At 31.4% G+C, this 23638-nt stretch overlaps 1 protein-coding gene across 1 annotated transcript in view; it reads left to right on the forward strand.

Moving 5' to 3' along the window:
• The window catches only part of LOC127715799 (myb-like protein X), a 46194-nt gene extending 32232 nt beyond the window's left edge, over positions 1-13962 (forward strand). Inside the window, exons 11-26 of the mRNA XM_052221938.1 lie at positions 772-798; positions 1273-1902; positions 2434-2525; positions 3127-3154; positions 3697-3813; positions 4122-4457; positions 4711-5097; positions 5508-5630; positions 6082-6195; positions 6787-6891; positions 7544-7630; positions 7997-8237; positions 8454-8536; positions 9120-9209; positions 9445-9739; positions 13375-13962. Coding sequence (XP_052077898.1) covers positions 772-798; positions 1273-1902; positions 2434-2525; positions 3127-3154; positions 3697-3813; positions 4122-4457; positions 4711-5097; positions 5508-5630; positions 6082-6195; positions 6787-6891; positions 7544-7630; positions 7997-8237; positions 8454-8536; positions 9120-9209; positions 9445-9739; positions 13375-13667 — 3048 coding nt within the window. The 3' untranslated portion in view covers positions 13668-13962. The remainder of the gene's footprint in view (positions 1-771; positions 799-1272; positions 1903-2433; positions 2526-3126; positions 3155-3696; positions 3814-4121; positions 4458-4710; positions 5098-5507; positions 5631-6081; positions 6196-6786; positions 6892-7543; positions 7631-7996; positions 8238-8453; positions 8537-9119; positions 9210-9444; positions 9740-13374) is intronic.
• Positions 13963-23638: the final 9676 nt, after the last annotated feature.

Below are 23638 nucleotides of genomic sequence, written 5' to 3' on the forward strand. Positions count from 1 at the left end.
CACAAAAACGGTCACAACCGAGTTATCACGAGGAAAAAAAACGACTGGTATCAACACTACATAAGTGTTACGATCATCACAAATTAAGCGATACGATGTGTCTGTGTCTCAACTCACTACCGACATGTTTTCGCTTTTTGAGATATTGATTTACGTGTACCATTATAGTCGTCTGATCTATAAATATACTGAATGTTTCATATTTAAGATTATGACATTTTATCTAAGTGTGGATTCGCTTGACGGTTGTTGCAAGCATAGTTGGGGACGCTTATCCTTTCGACGCAACCGGTCTCATTTATTTTGGAGTTATTGATATTCCCTCAGTAGGTTTTTATCTTGATTTGCATTAAAACGAAAAGATGATAACAAAATCAACAGGGAAATGATATTACTAGCAATCACTTTCTCCAAACACGTAAAACTACTATTCTAAGGAGACTTTCTTTACCAAAAAACATATTGGTGTTACCGACCATGGTGTTCTGAAAGAGAAAAAAACTCATCAAAGATATCAGGCTTATTATTTTAATCCCTATCAAATATTTCAGGCACACTAATTTTTAATCACACATGAGGTTTGCAATCATACCGATCATGGATAATTTATTCATAGCATTCTCTCCATATGAGCACTATAGAAGGATATTTGAATTGAAATACTTAACAATGAACTTGCATGTCCCCTCTACGTTGTTTACCTTTTATACGAAACCATATAGATCCCTATGTCAGAAAAACAAGAAAGTACTATATTGTGTTATTTTGCAGGAGGACATAAAAGATGATAAGGAAGAGGTAAATATAAAACATATGGCACATTTTGCACAGATGGGACTATACATGTTTATAAACAACATGAGCGTGATAATGAGTTTTCCAATAGTTTATTAAAACTCTATATACATGTAATAGATACCTTGTTTACTGAGAATGATAAGAGATGAATATTTAGATCCTCAATTATACATTAGCATGATTTGCAATTTATTTACTCAATTATTGAAACCGTTATTTCAATCAATTAGGTTGTCTGTTCATTCGAAAAGGAAAAGGGACCAAAATATGTTTTTACACAAAGCAAAAATGTCAAATAAAAGATTTACATAACTGGTGAAAAGAATGATAGAGTAAAAGAAAAAAAAACAATATGCAGTCTATGGGTTTTTATGATAGTGAAATTGTATGTACAAGTATTTCGGTTTTTAATTCAGATACTGCTATACTGATTTAAATAGTTTACCTTGACATATGTATATTTACACTTTTCAGGAGCAACAAAAATCTGACGAGAATAGTAATGAAATGTCCCAACAAAACGAAAATTTAACCGACGAAGCTATTAATGATAAAGAAAATCAAAACAATTCAATTATAAATCATAACACAGATGATAAGGAAAAAATAAATAACGAAGCTATTTCACAATCTGAAAATGAATATATTAATAATGAAAATGTAGAAAACTCTGTAGGGAAAAATGATAATGACATGGGAGAAGATCAACAAATTGACCAAAAAATAATAAACAATGACCAAAATGAACAAATGGAACAAAGTAAGGAAATTGAAAACGATAATGAAACTGAAATAAAAATTACCCCAAAAGATAATACAATTGATGAAAGTATAATTTCTTCACAAAATAATAATAATGATTTAAATGATAAGGAGGATGATACAAAAGATAATAATGAACAAAAAGATGAGGTACATGAGGACCAAAATCCCCAAAATGATACTAAAAATGAAACTGAGGATGAAAATCCTGATCAAAAAGTAGTCGAAAAGCAAAATCGGAGTGTCAGAATTTACGAAAGAGTTGATTTGGATGACAACTTGGACCAGCGTAAAACAGATGATGTCACAGGCGTAAAGAACACTGAACAGAACACTCAAACAGTATTGATCACTCCTAAATAGTAGAGATAGACGTTTTCCCAATTCCTATACAATAATTCTAAATAACCACTATTTCTATAACAAATAAAAGCTCTTCTTTTCACATACTACTAACTGTGTCGAACTAACAATGAAAATAACTATTTATCTCTCTCTCTCTATATATATAAAATATATTTCTGCAATTTGTATATTTACTAATCTTTTTTCTGCTTGAACAGCATGATCTACTAGAGCCTCATATAGATCCGTTTTAACTTATATCAAACAAGATAATATATTAAAGTAACAATATTAATTATTTTTTTCTGTCAAATGAAAATGTAAAAACTAACAGTTAATTTGATGTCTCTTAATTCTTAGTTTTATGTAATTTACAAAAACCAGTTAACGACTAGAAGTTGTAAAGTTAGTTTTGTACAGTTTGACATTCGTAAAATATTGTATGACATTATGTATATGTATGCTAGTTAAATTTTAGTTTTCTGTTCGCTTCAACATTAAAATACTGGTTTGTATGTTTCCTTTCAGATTAAAGTCAAAGCACGAGAAGAGGAGGTAATTACCATTGCATTTGCTGAAACGTTATTTATGAAAATATCTGCCGAGATTATATGTCGAAAGCATATATAAGATATAACATCGAGATCAACACATGTTTAACACTTCTCTCCCTTCTCGCTGAGTCAGACCTGTTACTTTACTTCTCTATATAACTCAAAAATAAAACCACAACATGCTTCATTAACTTCCATATAAACCAACCAGTCCAAGAAATAGATAACAAAGACAAAGACAAGCAATCAAAACTTGGAGATCTTCCCGGATCATTGTTTTAAAGCTGCATTGTAATTATACAAGGTTGCCACTGATGTAGAAGCTACTCACGTAGTACAGCCTTGTAACTACGTAACTGTTTAATGCATAATTCTAATTGTTATTCCTCGTCATGCTATATTTCAAAATTTATATCAAGAGTCACTTGACATCTCTAATAGAAGAAGGATGTCTGTTCACTTCAAAAATGTTCTAATGATCAATCCGTAGTTTTTGTCAGTCATTTTTTTTTTTTGGTTTTCTACTTTTAAATATTGTATTCATTAGCTTATTACTTATCTTTATAAAATTATCTTATAGTCTTAACGGTAAAATTTCAATTGGGTTTTTTTGTTTTTTTTGCCATTGTATGCTGTAATTGACCTGATGAATTCATTTGTTTGTATTTTATCAAAAGAAAGACGTTGAAGATGAGGTATTAATAAACAATATGTTTTTCTTTCCCAAGCAAGATCAATATATAATTAGATACGGATAAAATCATTCCGTACTATAATTTGTATAATTTGGTCCATAATGGTCTGCTTGTGAAGAATGTGTAATGATTGCCAATGAAACAACTACAAAAACAATGTGACCAAAGGACGAGAATGTAAACAAACATAACAACCATGTTAAAGTTGGAATAGATAATGATATATACCTATAGGTGATAGCTTGTACAGTATCATTCTGTAAACAATTATTGTAAAATATACCAGTATAACTTTTAAAACACCCGATAAGCAACGCACATTTTGACAAGACATTTACTTAATGTATTTGCACCATAAAAGGTTAAAAAGTTTTATTTACAATTGAATTTGAGCAAACATGGAATCTTTAGTATATCAATACCACATTGATATTGTTATCTGTTTTTAAAGACATTGTCATTGATTTTTAAGCCAAAAAGTACCATATACCCGATAAAAAAATCCTTTCTTAACTAATAACTAATCTTAAATGACTTTGCAGGCTGAAAGCTCTGGGTCAGAAGAAACTCCACCGTCGAGTCGTGTTACTACTCCAGATCCAGAGGAAATCGAAAGAAATATTCGTAAAATAGGGATGAAAAAGTCAACAGACTTCAAGGTAGGTAACCAGACGTTTCAAGGGCTAAATTCAAATTGTTACTCTTGCTAGCATCGCTCGTATTGCAATCTATTATAAGATCAGGTTTTAAGACGTTTTAAAATTTCTTCATTTTTTTCTTTTCTGTCAAACAAGCCTTATCAAATATATAAAAGCTTTAAAAAGAAAAAAATCGATGGAAATATAAAACAATTAATAAAATTCCCTTGCCTGTCTATTAAACATATCCTAGTTACAAGTTATGTTATCGTGTAATTTTATAAAGTAGTAATAATAACACATATTTGAAGATTATATAATTGTTTTAGCCACAAGGCGAGTTAAGCAAGGTTCTCGTATCGCGGAAAATGGAAGAACAAAAACGAAAGGACAAAGACCACGGCAAATGGACAAAGATGAAAAATATGTTTCGTGTTAAGAGCAAAAAAATTAAAGTAGCTAACCAGCAAAATAATGACAAAAAAGAAGACGGGCGAAGGTCACCATATGACTCTGACGACGAAAGGCTTCATCGAGAAAAGACTATTGCTCCATTCATGAAGGAATATCAATATAAAAAACAGATGGATCACGTATTGGATGAACAACATGTGAGGGAAGGGGAATCTGATTATAGAGAGAGAATTAAATATTCAGATGATGAGGTAAGAGATACAGTATACACATTTATCAAACTTGTCACATTGCCTTATATATCTTATCCATTTATTTCAACTGTCTCTAATAAGTTGGGAATGTAGAAATCTAGGCTGGATGAATATGAAAAAAATTACCAGTTAGAAATCTTCGACTGGCGCACATGATTGAAATACGTGTATTTTAACATTAACAAATATGTAATCTTATTATACAATCAATTTATCATATATATCATTCGGCTATTATACTTCTCTGCAGGACTTTGCTGACATTTTCGATGATGATAAGAAACTTAAAGAACAGGAAAAAATCGAACAAACTCGAATAGAGCAACTAAATGAAAAGAACAAACATGAAGGAAAGAAACCTTTACAGTCTTCCAAGAACGCAGGAGAGAAAGGGCATACAAAAGGGTCAGATAAAATGGGAAAGAAACAAATGAATGGCAAAGAAATTGATGAACTAGAAAGAGCAAAACGTAAACAAATAAATGAGGACCAAGGAAAGGATAGTGGTGTCGATAGTCCGGACTTTAGAAAAGAAAATACGGCAACAAGTTTTATTGAAAACAACGAAGAAATGGAGGCTGTTGAAATGACAGAACCTCCGCCAGGTTATATCAGAGACAGCACAGGTCAAATCATTGTAAGTAAAACACATTCAAACAAAGAATACCGGATTTAAATATTTACAAAGTCAAATTTCCAATTTCAAGCCTGATATTATTATTTTTTTTTTATTTTATGAAGAGGAAACTTTACTGGTTATCAGTTATGAATAAAAGTCACTAGAGATAATCTTTTATATGCCTCATACATTTTTTTTGACAAATATATTCATATATTTTACGAAATAAATCTGTTTTTCATGTAAATATATTGTTTCCTCCAATAAAATCAATCGGTTATGAAAATTATAGCTCTGTATGTACGAACAAATGTATTGACAGCAAGTTTTTGACACAAAATTTCATCAATTAGTGAAACATTTCTACGTATTTAGTACAAGCATGTATCATTGTTTTGTTTTGAAGTACTGTCGTTCTATTCTTAAAGCGTCTGTATGATGGAAAGGTCATGACACAAGAAGAAATGCAATCTATATTTCCAACAGCTAGACTTGGTGTGTTATTCCATGTGCCACGATTAAAGCGAACATCGCATGGACGTCCTACAGGCGTAAGTAATATATATATATATATATATACAAGTCTAAATTGAAAACAACGTTCAAACCTATGATTGCGTTGGATAAAACCCGCAATTTTTATACGTGTGCATGCAAAACAAATTTCTTACTAGAGGGGTCTAAATACAACACAAACAACATTTTCCAAAAGACCAAAAATGTGAAAAAGTATATTTTAACAAAACGCATTTGACCAGCAGGTCGAACAACTGATGTTCTTAAACCCTGCTGACTGCCATTGGCGATTGCCAAATAAAATGATCACCAGATATATATATGGCATTTATTTTGAATACTTTCCGGTAACTATTTAATTCCTAGATACCATCAGTATTTTAAAAGTTTACAACTACTGCATCCCTATATAAACTAGTGTTTTGTGTTGACAGACGTTACAAACATGTTTAATATATTTAAAATTATATGCTGCTCTGTTTTTAGGAATATATAGAAGATTCTTTCGGTCCAAAATTGGAAAATGATAAGGAAAGCATTCGCAACGTCGAATTAAAAGAAGAACATTCTAAACCAAAGCATCCTAGATCTTCAAAAGGGGTAAATACAGTTTACATATTCATTTTAAAGGAATCTTATCGCAATAATAAAATTAATTTCTAGCCGAGCTAAAGAATTTAAATTTTGTCCTTCTTCTATAGAATGGATAAATGATAAACTTATCCATGATTCCATAGAAGGCATTTTTCTTAATAATTGCTTCAATTGAAATCTGTATATTTATTGTTAAACCTACCATGCCATCTTGGATTATTTATTGTCAATATCTTTGGTGATGCAATTTAAATCAATAAATGTGTTCAATAAATCAAATATTTGTCGGAAAGAATTCAAAGTGGTTCTGAACGTTTGTTTCAACGTAAAATGACGTTACAGTGTCAACTAACGACACGCTAGCGTGGGGTTATAGACCACGACGAGGCTTAACAAGAGTTATTGCTCACCTTCCAACATTTTGAAAAAATAAACTTTGTTCAATTAGAAAAAGTGCAAAGGTACAAAGTTAATGTTGGAAACATATGGTATATGTTGAGAAATACACATTTTCTGTTTTCCTCAAGTATATAATATATCAAAAGCCGAATGCATAAAATTGTATTTAAAAAAAAATAATAATAACAATAATTGTAGTCCGCACGGAGAGATCTTAAAGAAAAAACAGTCGCTTTCGAAATGGATGATAGACAATCAATGAATTCTGATATACTAATGGTTGAAGATGAGGATGAATGGAAGGTATGATCTGTTAACTATAAACAAACTTTAACTTGTTTTATAAAGAACACATAGTAATAAACGTATATTATATGTGTGCTTGAATCACATGTTGTGTGAGTCTTTTCATATATGGGCATGACGCTGGAATCGGTCACTTTATTATATGGGAAAAATGTCATTTGGTTGCAATTTTACAAAGGTTATAATATGTCAACGGGTCAGTAATTTTCATTATAAGATGTCTGTTAATACTGTGCACGATTCTAGTATTATCTCAATAATATGAATGACCTCATTTGCTAAACATCATTTATCTGTTGAAACTTTAATTGACCCAAGTTAATAAACATTAACGGTACCAGTTTTACTTAACAAGAAGCACATTTCAGCAATTACTGTCTTTGCAGTGATGCTCGAGACCAAAATATTTGAAAGTCAAGCCAAAGCCTAGTGCAAACGTTGAAGGGCTGATAAAACCAAAAAATGACCAAAATTAATGCCACAACCTGGTCAAGGAATCAAAGCTATGCATGAGGGAGATACATTCCTTAATCAAAATCTATTTCGTTATTTGGCTTTTTTATACGTCTGACGGTTCAAAGTGCAATTAAATGTTTGTTCCAAACAATACAAACTGTAAATAATACAAAAGAGATATAATTATTTGTAGAAACGCCGAGACAGCTCTACGACAAACAGAGAACTTCTCCGTAAAAGACTTTTCAAAAACAAAAGGAAGACACGTTCACATGGAGGGGTAAGATTTACAACATTTTTTTTGTAATATAATTGTTTTCATCAAGAATACCAATTTGATGTTAAATTTAAGCTATTTATAATATACATTTCAACCGTAGTGAATATCCTCTTTTTACGATATATAAAATTAAGGAGATGTGGTATGATTGCCAATCAGACAACTATTCACCTGGTTCCAAATGAAGTGGTTGTATGTTTTGTATCATATCTGTCTAATACTAACATGCATTATGATTTGAAAAATGAATTACTGTAACATTTGGCAAGAAATTTGGTGGTTACTTAAAGAAAATATCGCTTAAAATGATTGAAATTTTAAGATGATTGCAGTATAGTACATTTGAATTTTGTTTTTGTCATATAGGCTGATAACAGAATGTTTATGTCCGATGATGGCCGACCTAGAGAACTAAGTGAGCTTGTTCGTGTTATTCCACAAAATAATGCCAATAAGTATTTATTAAATGGTCGTGCACCTATTCCTGGGGCTGTTGTTTCTAGAAATGATAGCATGAAAAACAAATTTGATCATGAACAGCAGCAGATGTACAGAGAAGGTCTTGCCACTGATAAAAAAATTCTCGAACGTTCGCCGTCACTCAAACGTAAGTTGATATTCTAAAAGCACAAAATTATTTAAACAAAAAATATTAAAAAAAGACAAATTAATAAAAGAACTTAAAAAAAAATCAATAAATGATTCAACACCCACAAAAGATTTTGCAAATCAAATTCTACTATTTAACCTGAAATATATCCATAAGTTGTCTGAAAAATAAATTTATTTTTAGTAATACATGTGTTTTTGGTATATAATGCAGGACCTCCGGGAGTCCCACGGCAAGCTTTTACAGAACAAGATCCAGATGATATTCGAGTTTCAATTGATAATGAAGAAAATGAGGTATATAATAGTACAAAACAGGTTATATTTTTACAACAGTGTTATATGTACCTTCATAGCTTTCTGGCTTAAGGTATGGAAGATTGTCGATATTTTCTGACTTTCATGCAGAGTTTATCAATATTAATATTGACTTGTCGGTTTGGGTTTCCCGAACTTATGTTAATATATGTATGGGGACAGGTATATTTTGGTTCAAAGTTGGACATGACGTTTACATCGAATACAAAGCATCTAGTATTAACATATGTTTGGGCTTCGGAAATTTATTTTTAATTTACATGTATTGTATGGCGCTAAAAGTTGCTAAGACATCAATTAATTTACTAGGTTCTTTATTACATGTGCTATCCACCACAGTCCTACATGTAATGACGTGCATGTAAGGACATATAGGTCATCGTATACACAAGGCCTTCAACTCGTACCGTAAAGTCGCCTATAAAAGGCATATCAATTTGAAGTACATATTATACTGAAACCTTAGACATTTATTTACCAATTTTGAGATACACTTAATTCATCATAAGGATTTGTATACATTTGTATATTTTACCTTATATCTTATAATTTTCTGTTACAGAATCGTTTACAAAGACAGGAAAATGGCATTAATATTGGAAGTGATGACGAATTCTTTCTAGTCGGTGAAAATAGAGAACAGCAACCAGAGGTAGACTCTTTGATTTGATTTTTTTTTTATCCAAAGTAAAATGTCAAGGCAAACACATCTCTCTGTACATTATATATATTAAACGAATGCACTTTTCGAATAAATAAGACAGGAGGGGGGGGGGGCTTAAAATATTGAACGTATATATGTGTGTACAGTTAGGAAGTACAACACTTTCAACTTAATATAATTTGTGACAACACGTTTGAAATATGCATTTTCCTTTTCTTTTCAGCGGTTTTTTACTCATGCACGACGACCTGGACAAACAACTGTTCGACCCCTTCCTGGGAGTCATGACATGTTTTGTCCTAAACATGACATGCGTCATGCGTTGCCATGGTCTTTAATAAATCAGTACCAAATAAGAGAATCTTCCCTGTTGGACATTAATAGTGTATCCAAGCAACACACAACATCAAAATCAGCTAACAATGTCAAACGAGATATGGACGATAGACGATTAAGAGAACTTTTAGAAGAGTTGTACAAAGACAAAAAGTATTTCGATCACGTGATAGATACAACTGGTAAGTGCATCAAAATACTTTAATTTGTTTTTTAATAAAAACTCATAACTCATTTGAAGTACAGTCATCCATGAAATTAAAACGTGGTCTCCAGACGCATTTCTTAGCTCTGATAGGTTAATTTTGCTAAACACTAAAACGCAATACTGTTTCTAAAAATACTTTAAAGAGTCACTAGCTACCAAACTTATTTGATTGAATAAGCTTTAATAATTTAGGCTTGTCCATTCTTGACAAAAGGAAATTGATTGTAGAGCTTTTGGTGGCTCAAGTCCTGTACACACCTAGTACTAGTATACAATCTATTCAACTAAACATTTATGTAACCAACTTCAACACCATAAGCTATTTTAAACTTGATCTTTGTTTTATTCGAGCGTCGCTGATGAGTCTTTTGTAGACGAAAAGCGCGTCTGGCGTACACAATTTTAATCCTGGTATCTATGATAAGTTTATTGATAAATTAAGAATTTCCAAAAGAAATGTTCAGACATACTATTTTTTTTTCCTTTGTGATATTTTACATTTCGTCCTTTAGAATTTTCATTGTGTTTAATCTTCCTATCTCTATAGTTAGTTCTCGAAATTTTTCTTTAAACGCCTGTTACATCAAGACAAACATTTTGTATTGGCAAATTCTTATAAATATATTACTCGAAGTAGTCTTTTGGGAGGATTTCATAATTGTATACTATGCCTCTGATGGTAAACACAATTCTTCGAGTCATTTTTTCTGACTCGTTAAACTTGACAAGATAGTCATGCTTACTTTTTATAAAGATTAACTCTTGTATTTGTTGAGGTAGAGACTTTTGGTTTGCGAATAAACTCTTTAAACATTATTTCAGTATTTTGATTTCTAATCTATCTTTGGCTGGAATTTGTTGCGGCCAATGCTGAAGAGTCAGTGTTTTGTTACATTGTCGATGACATAATTACAAAATGTACATAACATGTATCTATACAGAGCGAGCAATATACGAATGTTACATTTGCGCTTGTACGACTTTGCCCCCAGCAGAGCTATAGAAAAACAGTACATTAACGGGTGTTACACGGACACTTTTTAGATGATACACGGACACTTTTTAGTTGTTACACGGACACTTTTTATGAATAGAATCACTCGTGCATGATCAGTGAGTTCATGGGCACTTTAAATTTCAATTAGATTTGAACTTTTTGTTTCACCGACATATTTCCTGTCTTTTTAATTAAAAATATTTACGTTAGCATCAATAACTATATTTTTTTTCAAACAATTCCAGTAACTATTCATATTAGTACACTAAGGGGTTGACCATTTAACTTCAAAAGGCCGGTTATGGTTTTTTCCTAAAAAACACATTTTGATCCCCAATTTTATGAGAAAAAAATATATAATGGTCAAGCAGATGACACTGAAAATAATGTTCTGGCTCCTGATTTTCCGAATACCGTATCTAATAGTGCTGATTTCGAAAAAAAAAAATATTTGGGCGATAGCGTTGGAAACTAAATAATTTTCTTACTCAGAAAAGAACACACCCCCTTTTGAAGCTAAATGGTCGGTCCGTAAATGTATTTTTTTTCAATATATGGACATGAATAGTATTCTGGACAATGCTGAAAGAAATGCTGGTACCAACGTTTATATTTCAATAAAAAGACAGGAAATATATATATAAAAATCAAATCTAATCAAAAGATAAAATCCCTATCAACTCACCAATGCACGATTGATCCTATAAATAAAAAGTGTCCGTGTAATACATGTTCAAATATGCAGCAAATCGTAAAGAAAATCATTCAACTTACGTCATCAATTTTGGACGGTAAGCTCTGATTGGATCATATAGTGACACGTGTTTAATCCTGATCAACACTATCAGAGACATAAAAACCTATAAGCATGAACATTTTTTTTAATCCAAAACATATGCCTATATATATATATTATAACAAGACATGGACATGGCACATCCTGCATTTTTTCAACAAAAAAAGGATGAAGCCTGTTTATTTTAAATTTATTTTAACCCCCCCCCCCCCCCCCCCCAAATAAAATCAAATGGTAGCTTGCTTACCTCTGAAATCTTTTTTATACATTACTTACTTGCGAAGTTGCATTTCAAAAAGTCTCAAATGTGTATAACATTCACCTTTAACTTGAAATGGTTCTTTTTACAAAGTTATTAGATTCTTGAATTTTTTGAGAAAAAACTCTCGGCTGAAGGGAAGTGAGAAAAAAAATTGAGTTTAAACTGTAACTTACATTAACTGGTACAATGTATATGGCCATTTAAGTTTCTAGTATCTTTAGTTTTGCTACCTCTTCTAAATGCAAAATGTACTTCTTCCTTCTTGAAACGTCGTACAAGTCAGATACAAAACAAAGGTAACAAAAAACAGGCCGGAAACAACCTGCCGTATAGTTTGTCTGCACTTGTAGTCAGATCAAGGTCCTCGGCTGTCGCCTCGGACCTTGACCTGACTACTCGTGCAGAAAAACTATCCGGCAACGGTTGTTACCGGCCTGTTTCTTTGTTACCTTTGTATTGTATCTACTACTTATTTCCCGTGATAACAAACATTCTTTGGTATGACATTAAAACGAAAATGTTATTGCTTTGTCCTCTTTTATACCGATATGATAACATTGTGCACGTCTTTTGATTGGCTGAAGGTTTTTTGTCTATCAGCACATAGACATAATTTAGTCATGTGACCGTGACGTCATCAACGTTTTTTCATGATTTACTCCTTAAAAATGGAATTCAGAATTAAATTATAAAGAATGACTAATATTTTTTTCTGTCTATGAAGAAATAACCTCATAACTGTGGTGCGCTCTTTCAAATAACCCGCTAGGGGTGTTATTCAGTGTGCACCCCATTTTTTATGTTATTTCTTCATAGACAGAAAAAAAATATTACAGTCTTTCCTTAAATAATTTTATAGAAAAAAATATTACAGTTATTTCTTAAATAATTTTATAGCAGCTTTTCGGTTTGATTTTAATATAACGTATCATGTATTCTTCCTCTTGTCGATACAATTAGAGGATATAGCTGGGTACTCACAAAGATATTTAATCATGGCACATGTTTAAGCGCCTGTCCTAGAGTAGGAAGCTTGTCAATGATTATCCACTTTTGTATTAAAATTGGATGTTGATAGGTGGTACCCTGATGATACATGTAATTCATAATGTTGGAAAGTTTATTGTAATCGCATGCAAACGTTTCATAGACCTACAGTTATTTTAAAGTTCCATGTCTTTGTCAATAGGAGGTTGGTAATGAATAAAATAAGTTTTCGTAACTTCATATTAACTTAATATGACATGAAGTGTAATTGTCTTATTTAACGCCAAATAATTCATATCGGGGGAAAGAAGTAATAAGAAAGTTCTAAAGAATATTTATTCTTTTATTAACAATAGTTCCAACAATTATATGTAGATTTGTTTATCAGCCTTACAATTAATAAATGCAATTCTAATATAGGAATGTTATGCCCTCGTGATATAATTAAAACAGAACAAGTAATATTAGTTAATTTACAGATTCTCACTAGTCAAGATGGAATTCAATAAACCAATATTATTAAGTTCGTGATAGTTGAATCATTCAATTACCTCTTTTCAATTTCAGAGCCAAACACAGAACCAATAATAGATGAACGAGATTTAGCAGAACATGGACGAGGATTTTTGCTAGATCGAGCAGAATACTGGGATGGAAGAGGCGTTCATATACCTCGCCCGCCTACAACTGCCTTAGGACTACGTTTATCTAGAATGAACACTAATTTGCCTGACTCTGGTCGTGTATCTAATATATCATACGCGTCCACAGTAACCCCGCCACCTCACCCTGAACAACGACAAGATGAACCAAAACAGCCCACACAAGCTTTCGTTAAACGTGAACATACTGTGTGCTGATAAATCATGTGCACTTCTTATTGTTGATGTGTACATTAATACAATAGGTTTTAATCAAAATTATGTCTCGTATACGCGAACATTATTTTAATCACAATATTGTGTATATGCAAGAATTTTGTTTCTTCAGTTTTTAAAACAATACTTTACAGGTTAAAACAGAATTGATACATATAAAAAAAAAGTATTATGAACAATTAATTACTATAGACTAAAAAGTATTATCAAGCTTCCTGTGATATTTTTTCGTATCAATCATTGTTATTTATTGATATTAAATGTATTTGTTATAAAATTATTTTGTTTCTTTTCAAAATATCCCTTTCCTCTGATCCTACACTTTAAAGGGAAACAAATGTTACGTTTGGATAGCAAGAATATTGAAAGCTGAACTTTAGGAAGAACCTGGTGGCAAACTGGTCAAAATGAAAATGTATCACAGAACATATTTAGTTGTTCTATCTTCATCTTTAACGTTGCATAATAGACAAAAAAAGAGTACGGGGTATCCATTATCCATGACACAAAATCGGTACATGTACAGCAAAAATGGATTTACAGGTCGATGAACACTCACTCAGCATAAGTCTGATAAGACCCCAAACAACATAATTTTTGCTTCAAAAACTATATGGCTTTATTGGTTTAAGAAGTAGATATTAAAAGAAAGGCGAAAGATACCAAAGGGACATTCAAACTCTTTAGTTTAAACTGACGACGCCATGGCAAAAAATAAAGAAATAAAGACAAGCTGACTATGCGGTATGAGCTTTGCTCATTGTTGAAGGCCATACGGTGACCTATAGTTGTTAATTTCTGTGTCATTTGGTCTCTTGTGGAGAGTTGTCTCATTTGCAATCATACCACATCTTCTTATTTTTATAAAGACCAAAAGACAAACAACAGTACACAAATCACAACATAAAAAACTAAAGACTGAGCAACACGAAATATTATAAGCAATCTCCTTGAAATGGAAGGTCGAACTTTGTCCCTTCAGTTGAAATCCTTGTTGTGTCGTCTTTTGATGGATAAATGTCTCATTGGCAGTTATTTCACATGATTTTAACTAAACTTTGCGACAAACATGATAACTTCTATCTTGGATTAGTGAACCTTTCATTATGTGTGATAACAGTCTAGCACCACTGCATATGGAACCAGCATATTTCCAATCAGACAAGATTTTCAATACATGTTTTTTTTCATTATTCCATTGAAAATTTATTTCTATAAGTAAATGAAATCTACTTAACTTCAAAAGGTAGTCATGGATAAGTTCTATGTTTCCTAGAAAAAAATTGGTTTTCCTTTCCTCATTTTTTAACTAACTCCGAAAGATAATTCACAACAGACGTGTAATTATCCTGAGCAACATAACGGGTGTCAGTAATGGAGCAGGAGCTTTCAACAATTCTGAGATACCCGAGTCACTTCTCGTATTCTGTAATCAATGTGTTGTTAATACTTTACTATGTTTTGTTGACTTTATCTATGGTTATCGCCTTTTTCGTTTAGCCAATGCCCTTCGCAGATTTGTCGATTCATTGATTTTTTTACAAAATAACCAAAGACGATTCCTGCCGTCGGTTTAAGCGGCACTAGTTGACATTTACTACTAATCGTTACATAAGTCATTGAACATATATAAACGGGAATACTGTGATAAATTGTATGACGCAAACTGTAAAATCTTACTGCAAATACGCTACCCGATAAAAATACAGATGTGTCAAACACACAAACACATAAACTACCACAGAGCAAAATGTATGAAGAAGAAATTAATGCAACTAAAACTTCCGATGTTAATTAATGTTGTTATCAAATAAAAGAGAGGTCCTACCAAGGATTTGTATAGTAAATCCTTGGTCCTACATACATAAGATTCCACTTTAACTACATGTCATTCCCCTAAAGTTAAACACGCCGCAATAGTATCGCCAGGAGTAATTAGCACAGTCATTCTTCAATACTACATGACTTGGGATCAAATATACATATATCTTCTTCCGCACAATGTTTATTTGTCCAAATTTACCTTGGTTAAGCACGATACTTAGTTCTATTTACATTGGGCAAAATGGAAATATCACAAATTAAGATATAAAGGAAGGATCACATGAATACAACATATCACATCAACCACACACACTACTACCATGCTTACCATTTTTTTGACAATCAATTTGATTTTTTTTTTTGCACCTTACACTACTATTTTTAAATTTAGTGATTTTTTATATTGTTATTATTACAATTATGATACTATTTTGTTTTGTTTGTTTTGTTTTTCGGTGGTGTTTTTGTCATTTTTTTTTTTTTTTTTTTTTTATATTGTAAAGACATATTATGAGACGGATACTTTATTCCAAATCCAAGACACCCCTCTTCAACAACAAAATATTACAGAATTGAAATTCAGATTGTTGTACATATTCGAATTTTACAAACTTTCAGATTGAATATTTTGTTCGAACTCTCATTAAATTTTATTTAAAAAAAACAAATCATCCGATGAAGATCGATTTTTTGTTGATTTCATCTTCAGGTGGGTGTTTATTCGACCTTGATCATACAAGACCGCCATTCAAATACAATTGTATTTACTTATTCTATAATATGGTATATACACGTCTACAAATATATAAAAAAAAATTGTTTGATATAAATTCAATTTCAGTTTTATCCGATATCAAGTTCATTCAAAGCAAATTTTATTTGGCCTCGCTTATTTATTGTGTTGGCAGAGTTTGAACTTCTAAATGGCCATTCAGTTGAATGAAAGTCGATTCTTAATATCATATATACCTGTATATATTAACAATATTTAAAAGTAAATTAAAAGTTGAAGAGCTAAAAATGTTGATGCTTCTGACCATAATGTTATGATCGATTGTTGAATAACGCTCAGTGGCAAATACTTCATGCAAATTCTTGATGAGAATAGAAAATCAAATAATCCAGCTTTACAATGTGAATGACCAGGATTGAGGGCATGAATATTGGACTGCCACTAGCAAAAGAGGACATTTTGGATAGAAAATCCTTCGAATTTCAATTGGTACTTTATTGGAGCGATAGTGACACATGATCCCTTACGCGAGGCATCGGTTTTGACACCTTAATTTGGTTCCATCATATAAAGAGACCGGAGTTCCTATGAAATAAAATCCTTTGAACACGTCATTTTGTCATTGAGAGTAATTTGTTCCCAAGGCTCATGGTTCTGTGGTCTGTATTTAAGTAATATTCGTTTGTCATTGCAAAGAGGTCACATTAAAACTATTCTAGGTAGACCAGGTTTTGAATTAAACATTCTGTATAGTCCTTCTACATTTTAATTTGATTTTTTATGTAGACAGAAAGCAAAATACTCTTCGTCAAAAGAGACCTACACCTAAGTTTAAAATCATAAGTCTTCTACAGTTAATATACACTTAGATGATGGAAAGTAAAACTGAATAGTTATAGCATATACTGGAACAGTATACATTTTGAATTATTTTATAATATCATTGTGTGGTATCAAAAATGTAATACTTTTATCAAATACATGTTAATATACTGTAAAAGTATAATTAAGTAATGCTAATATTTAGTTACCAACAATCTGCATTAGTTTTTTAATTATAAATGACAAATTGAAATGGTATTGTGTACGAATGGTAAGCTTTACATTACTGTATTAAAGAAATGAAGTAATTGTTCAATTGTCCATAATATGATACTTTCAAATCAATATTTTCAAAAAGTTATGAATGCTGCATTACACTTAATATTTAAGTTGACACCACCGTGGTCTTAACGTGGGTTTAAATAAACGTCTGTGCTTAAATAATCACATATTGAATGCTGAAAAGGGAAATTTTAATAATTTTCTTTTATCTGTAGTCAATACAATATCGATGTTTAAAACTTTTAAAAAGTGTTTGAACCTTTTTGAATAATGGTCACACGTATGGATGAATTTCTTTTATTTTATCGTGTTTTGGCAATCATTTCTAATACTGTAATGACAAAGCTTGAAAGGAAATCACAAACCATATAAACATATTAAATATTAAATTAAATGAGGCATTTTCTATAACGCTTTTTAAATGCATTATTTAATTTATGAAAGGGGTACATGAACTTTTAAGAGACAAGTATTTAAAAAGGGGGATAAGTATCGCAATATATTAAGATTTGAATTCGGGTTACAATGTGAGGGATACGGTTTGCGTCAATAAGACGTCGTACGATTATGTATTTAGTCGTGTCAGATAAGCAGTTGCGATCAAGAAAGAATTTTGACTGATAACTAGGTCATTATGTAATTTCCGTTAATTGTTAGAATGTAATGTTTCATATTGGCCTTAAATAGGGTCGACCAGTCTGATTTCACGATAGTTCTTATTAAGAACAAACTTATACGAAGAATCAGTTTTAATTAACAAGAGCCTAAGTAAAATTTAGCCATGTAGAAAATTAGTAAAAATAAGATGCCACATTTTTTTAAGATAGTTAAAATCTGTATGTTAACTTAAACAACAGCATGTTTTATTAACGTGCACTGTAATAATTTAATAGTTTTGCTTTAAAATAAGGAGATGTGGTATGATAGTTAACAAACCAAATGAAAAAAAACAATGACCTTAATTATGACAAACAATAAACGAAAAACAAATACTAGACTTATGGGTAGCAACCAAAGACACCCACAGAATTGCAGGCTCCTCACTTTGGACTTTTTTTTACAGTATTTATGGTTGCATTTGTCACGTGCACATAACCGTTTAATTTTCAGTTTTATGACTGAATTTCTCGACTAAGAGAAACTTCTTTTGTAATAAAGGATTTCAAAATAAAATATAGTTTTTTAAAGAGCTTTGCAGTACATAGTAATTACTCATCAAGTTCTGAATTTTGTAGTACAGGAAGTAAAAAATTAAGCAATTAATTTTACGCAGAATTGTTTGGTATTCGATCAAATACAATAAGTTGCATAATATGAAAACACTTTAATGTCCGTCTGATAATTTATAATGTGTATGATATATTATATTATACATGTCAGGGATAAATAAATCGTTTTCATCGGGTAGGTGATATTATAAAAAAATGAGTTTGAAGGGACACTTGAAAAAGAACACCTGTCATGAGCAATTATAGTTATAATATAATGCATATTTTAATTCTTTTGAATTTATTTAAAGTGCTTCTTTAGTGCCATATCAAATGCATGTCTGGTGATATTATTCAGGACACTCATTTACGCCCAAGTTTTATCGAAATTAGATCTAAGAGTTATCTTTCCTTTTGTGCAACCAGAACAAATAAATTTAAAATTACTGATATATGAATGGCGATAGCTGACACAAGTATATCCATTGTACTGACAGTCCTTGCAATTGGTGGCTGTCGGTAAAAACATCCAATTTTGCGTTAAAAGACTAAAATCAGACAAACAAATTTAAAAAAAAACACAATAAAATGAACATGCTCATTATTGTTAGCCTTAGAATACAGTGATCCACAGTTGTTTACATTCTTGTACTTTTGTTTCTGGAAAATATTTATGAAATACGCAATCGTATCACATCTCCTTATTTTCATATATACAATGAGAGAGAGAGAGAGAGAGAGAGAGAGAGAGAGAGGAGGCCATTAGATACCATGGCAACACGAAAACAATACGATGATTGAAAATTAAGAATTGCATTAAGAATATACAATAGGTACATCAAATCCTTACAACTGTACAAAAAAATGTGTTTATGTATGCACGTTAGAAAAAGTGTTATTTTTTAGTTATATCTAACACTAAGGTTCTTTAGTATAACACATATTCATGTAATAAACTTTTAGACAGTGACCATGAAAAGTCTAAAATGATTTTATTGGCACTCATTTCATTCTGGTACATGTAGAAATGTGAACCGAAGGACATAGAGTAAATTAATTATTAACGCAGACATGTATTTGAAAGGACATTTATGAATTGCACTTTTAAGATACATTGTATGTACTTATCAGGAACAAAGTGTTCAAAGCACTTTACCAGCAACATAATACAATACAATGCAGACTTCAATTGACATAAGTATTCAAGCAATGAAAATGAATATAAAATCCAAGAGGTTTATTAAAGGTAAATGATCAGTGATAAATGTTAGAATTTTAATTTTTTTCCCAGTATCAATGGCTTAGTGCCTTGATCTTTGACTCGTAATAATTTGTTTCGTTTAAAATACTCATTGTGTAACAATTCAGACACAATTGTTATTTCAATGATGTTAAAGAGCAAATATATCAACTAGACTCTACAATTATTTTCATTCTCTCAGCGTTTTAAACCATATTCCAAAGTGGTTATCAATGGAGCATAATGTTTTTATTCCCCCTTGCTCAGGGGTTGCAAAACATAGTAATATGGTTGCTAATAATTTATTGCGCACTGTGAATAAGAGGAGATGTGTTGTATACCTCAATGACATAATAGCCAAACACTACTGCTTATTTCTACATGTCACAAACAATAAGTAAAACATTTTTTTTATAAATAGTTGAGGTATAAAAAGAATTATTGTCACATCCATGTATTTTTCGGTGAAAAAACAGTGAAAAAGGATACTTAACAGAATAAGACTGCAAACATTGAAACACGCTACCTGAAGAGTATATTAATTTGCATTGGACACACATTGACACCCCTTACCATAGATGACCCTTAAAGCAGATATGGCATAACATTTTTAAATTTTCCATTTAAATACGCTAAAAATTCCCTCTGTTATAATTTGAGTACCACCAGATGTAACGTGGTTACTTAATAATAATGATTGATTGATTGTTGGTTGCTTATCATCCAGTTGCAAATATTTCATGCATGTTGAGGACGAGAACAAATTAACAATACATACAATAGGTAGGTCCTGTAATAGAGGCCGTTAAGAGTTGTTGCAGGGGTTCTTTACATGCAGATAGTGTGGGTCTCTCTTTACACGAGTCATCGAATTTAACGTCCCCATTCTGACCGGACGTGGCTGCGTACTTGTACATCTTGCACCTTCAAACGGACGCCCCGCTTTGGTAAGGGTTTTGCTGGTCAAAAGAAGACCTAAGGGACAATATTTCTTTCTCATTTTGCAAATAAGCACAATTTGTTTATCCAGATAACTCATTCATCATATAGTGGCCTTTATTTGTTAGAATAAATCTTTAATAGGGTCGACCAGTCTAATCAACTGATTATACGCGAAATCTGAAAACGGACACGTATTGCGATTAAGGAAAGTAAAGCAAAAAGAAGACGATAAAAATATATCAAACTAAAACAATTTCTAATGCATTCGAAACTAGAAGCAAGATACTAAATGGATTAAAAATCATAAGTCAAAGTCAAACATTCAACACCATGACCAATTGTAACAAAACTAAGAGATGAACATCAGTCATCACCACACTGTACATGAAACAAAATGATTCAGATACATGAAAAAGTATAAGTAAACGAAGGCGCGCTGGAAGGGTACGCGTTTTTTTTTATGGTAGAGGCGCCTGTTATACTGTGCATACCGATTGAAACCTGTTGGCAAGATTCATTCGGTGACAAGTCATAAAATATGAAATAGGACGAGATACTTGCTACGACACATATAGCACATCCGTGGAAAGACGTTAATCGACTTAAAGCGTTTTTTTTTTGTGTCTCCAGTTGGTTTCTTGTTATCGTTTACCCAAAATATACACCCTTCTTTTCATATTCAGATAGTCAATAACACAGTTGTTTCATACATATGTATGACAAAATTTGACATTTATTGTAATGCTTGAAATAACCAGTATTACACAGGGAAAAAATCACATTCAGTTTATTCAACAAAAAAGTCTTCTTTAGGTGTAATACCACCAGATCATACTACGTCACATACGGTTGCATACGAAAAAGGGTCGAAAAAAATATTCTCTTGAATTTGACAGTTGTAGGAAATTAATCCTACATTTCATGGCAGTAAAAAATGTCAGAGTCATAAACATATATCTTGGGTGCTTCAAACCACCATTATTTTTTTAATTGGTGTTTCTACAGAATATTTTGGAAACTTGAGGTTACATGGTTACTAAAGCTTGTACACATGGAAAAAAAGGGGGGAAATTTGATTGGTTCACTTCCAGTGATGGTTATTTTCTTATATGCAATGAAATAATATGTGAATTTTTGTCTATAGTACTGAACAGGATAAAACTTTACTCATGCCAAGTATTTCTTTATTTGAAACAAAGATAAATTCTGCACAATTTTTTGAAAAGTGCAAATTTAGCAAAGACTAATAGGGGAAAATCAATGATGGTATTACACCTATATATATGTTACATTTATATAACAAGTGGTTTAGAGCACACAGTGCAGGCGGTGTTGGTAAGAAATGTCATTTTAAGGAAAATAACTGTAACAAGCATTCGAAGAGTATTTCGTGGCAATAAATGCATGACATAGTCTCCTACCAGTTATAAAATCATTATACTGGAACAAAATGCTTACTTAATCTGTAATTTGTAATATATTCTATATTAAAAAAACTTAGTCCAAATATTAAACATTTGATCTGTTTATAATATACTAAAATATATAAAATATTTTTCTTTTGAATTAAGTACTTCTAAACAAGTGGTCTAGAGCACACAGTGCAGGCGGTGTTGTCTCGATTACATAATTACTCTAATCGCCGGGATTCGAACTCATGCTATTGGGATATCGAGACAACACCGCCTGCACTGTGTGCTCTAGACCACTTGTTTAGACGTACTTATCAAAATAATTATTAGTGAAACTTAATTCAAAAGAAAAACATTTTATATATTTTTGTATATTATAAACAAATTAAATGTTTAATATTATGACTAAGTTTTTTTAATATAGAATATATTACAAATTACAGATTAAATAAGCATTTTGTTCCAGTATAATGATCTTATAACTGGTAGGAGACTATATCATGCATGATTGTATTGCCACGCAATACTCTTCGAATTCTTGTTAGTTATTTTCCTTAAAATGACATTTCTTACCAATTTTTGGAGTTTTTATCTATTAACTTAGAAGACTATCAAAGATAGTTTGAAACTTTGAAAGCAAAAATGAATAAAAATGATCTACAAGGCAAGATCTATTAAAAAGTCAAAATTGATGTTATCGTTGGTCCACTCCTTATTGGAGTTATTGCCTTTTAATGACAATTATTTACCACTTTTGTCTCGCTTTTTTGTCGCGGAAGGCAAAACATGGATTTTGCTTTTCCTGCGAAGGCGGCGTCGTCAATTGTTAAATTTTTCTACTTAATAGATCAATGATATTTTGTTATGAAGTTGCAGTACTTAACTATCATTCAGTACATATCAGTTTGACGACTGTTTTGAGTCCCCACTTCCTAGGTCATGGTCCAGTGGCTTTGAATTAATTAGCAATTTTCAATGTTAAGTTTTCTGCTTAAGTTAGTGATAGGAACGTTTACTTCTATGATAGATCATAGATATTTTCTACAAAGTTGCATTACTGTCAGTTCCTATCAGTTTGACAACTATTTTAAGACCCTGCTCTATTGGTCATGGTCCATCAACTTTCAATTAATAAGCCATTTTCAATGTTAAGTTTTCTGCTTAAGTTAGTTTGATAGGAACTACTTGTGATAGATCAATGATATTTTTTTCAGAGTTGCATTTCCATCAGTACGACATTTATTTTGACTCCCTGCCACTGTAGATCAAGGTCCAGTGACTTTCTTTAATTACCAGTTTTCAATGTTATGTTTTCTGCTTAAGTTAGTTTGATAGGAACTACCTACAATTGACAACAATATGATCTATAAAGTTATATTAATGTCTGTACATCTCAGTTTGTTAATCATGGCCCTACCCACTAGTTCATGATCCTCAACTTTGAACTAACTAGCAATGTTGCTGTCCACTAGATTTGTCTTTTTCTGAAT

Source organism: Mytilus californianus, unplaced genomic scaffold (genome assembly GCF_021869535.1).
Source record: "Mytilus californianus isolate M0D057914Y unplaced genomic scaffold, xbMytCali1.0.p SCAF_9, whole genome shotgun sequence".
Taxonomy (NCBI): Eukaryota; Metazoa; Mollusca; class Bivalvia; order Mytilida; family Mytilidae; genus Mytilus; species Mytilus californianus.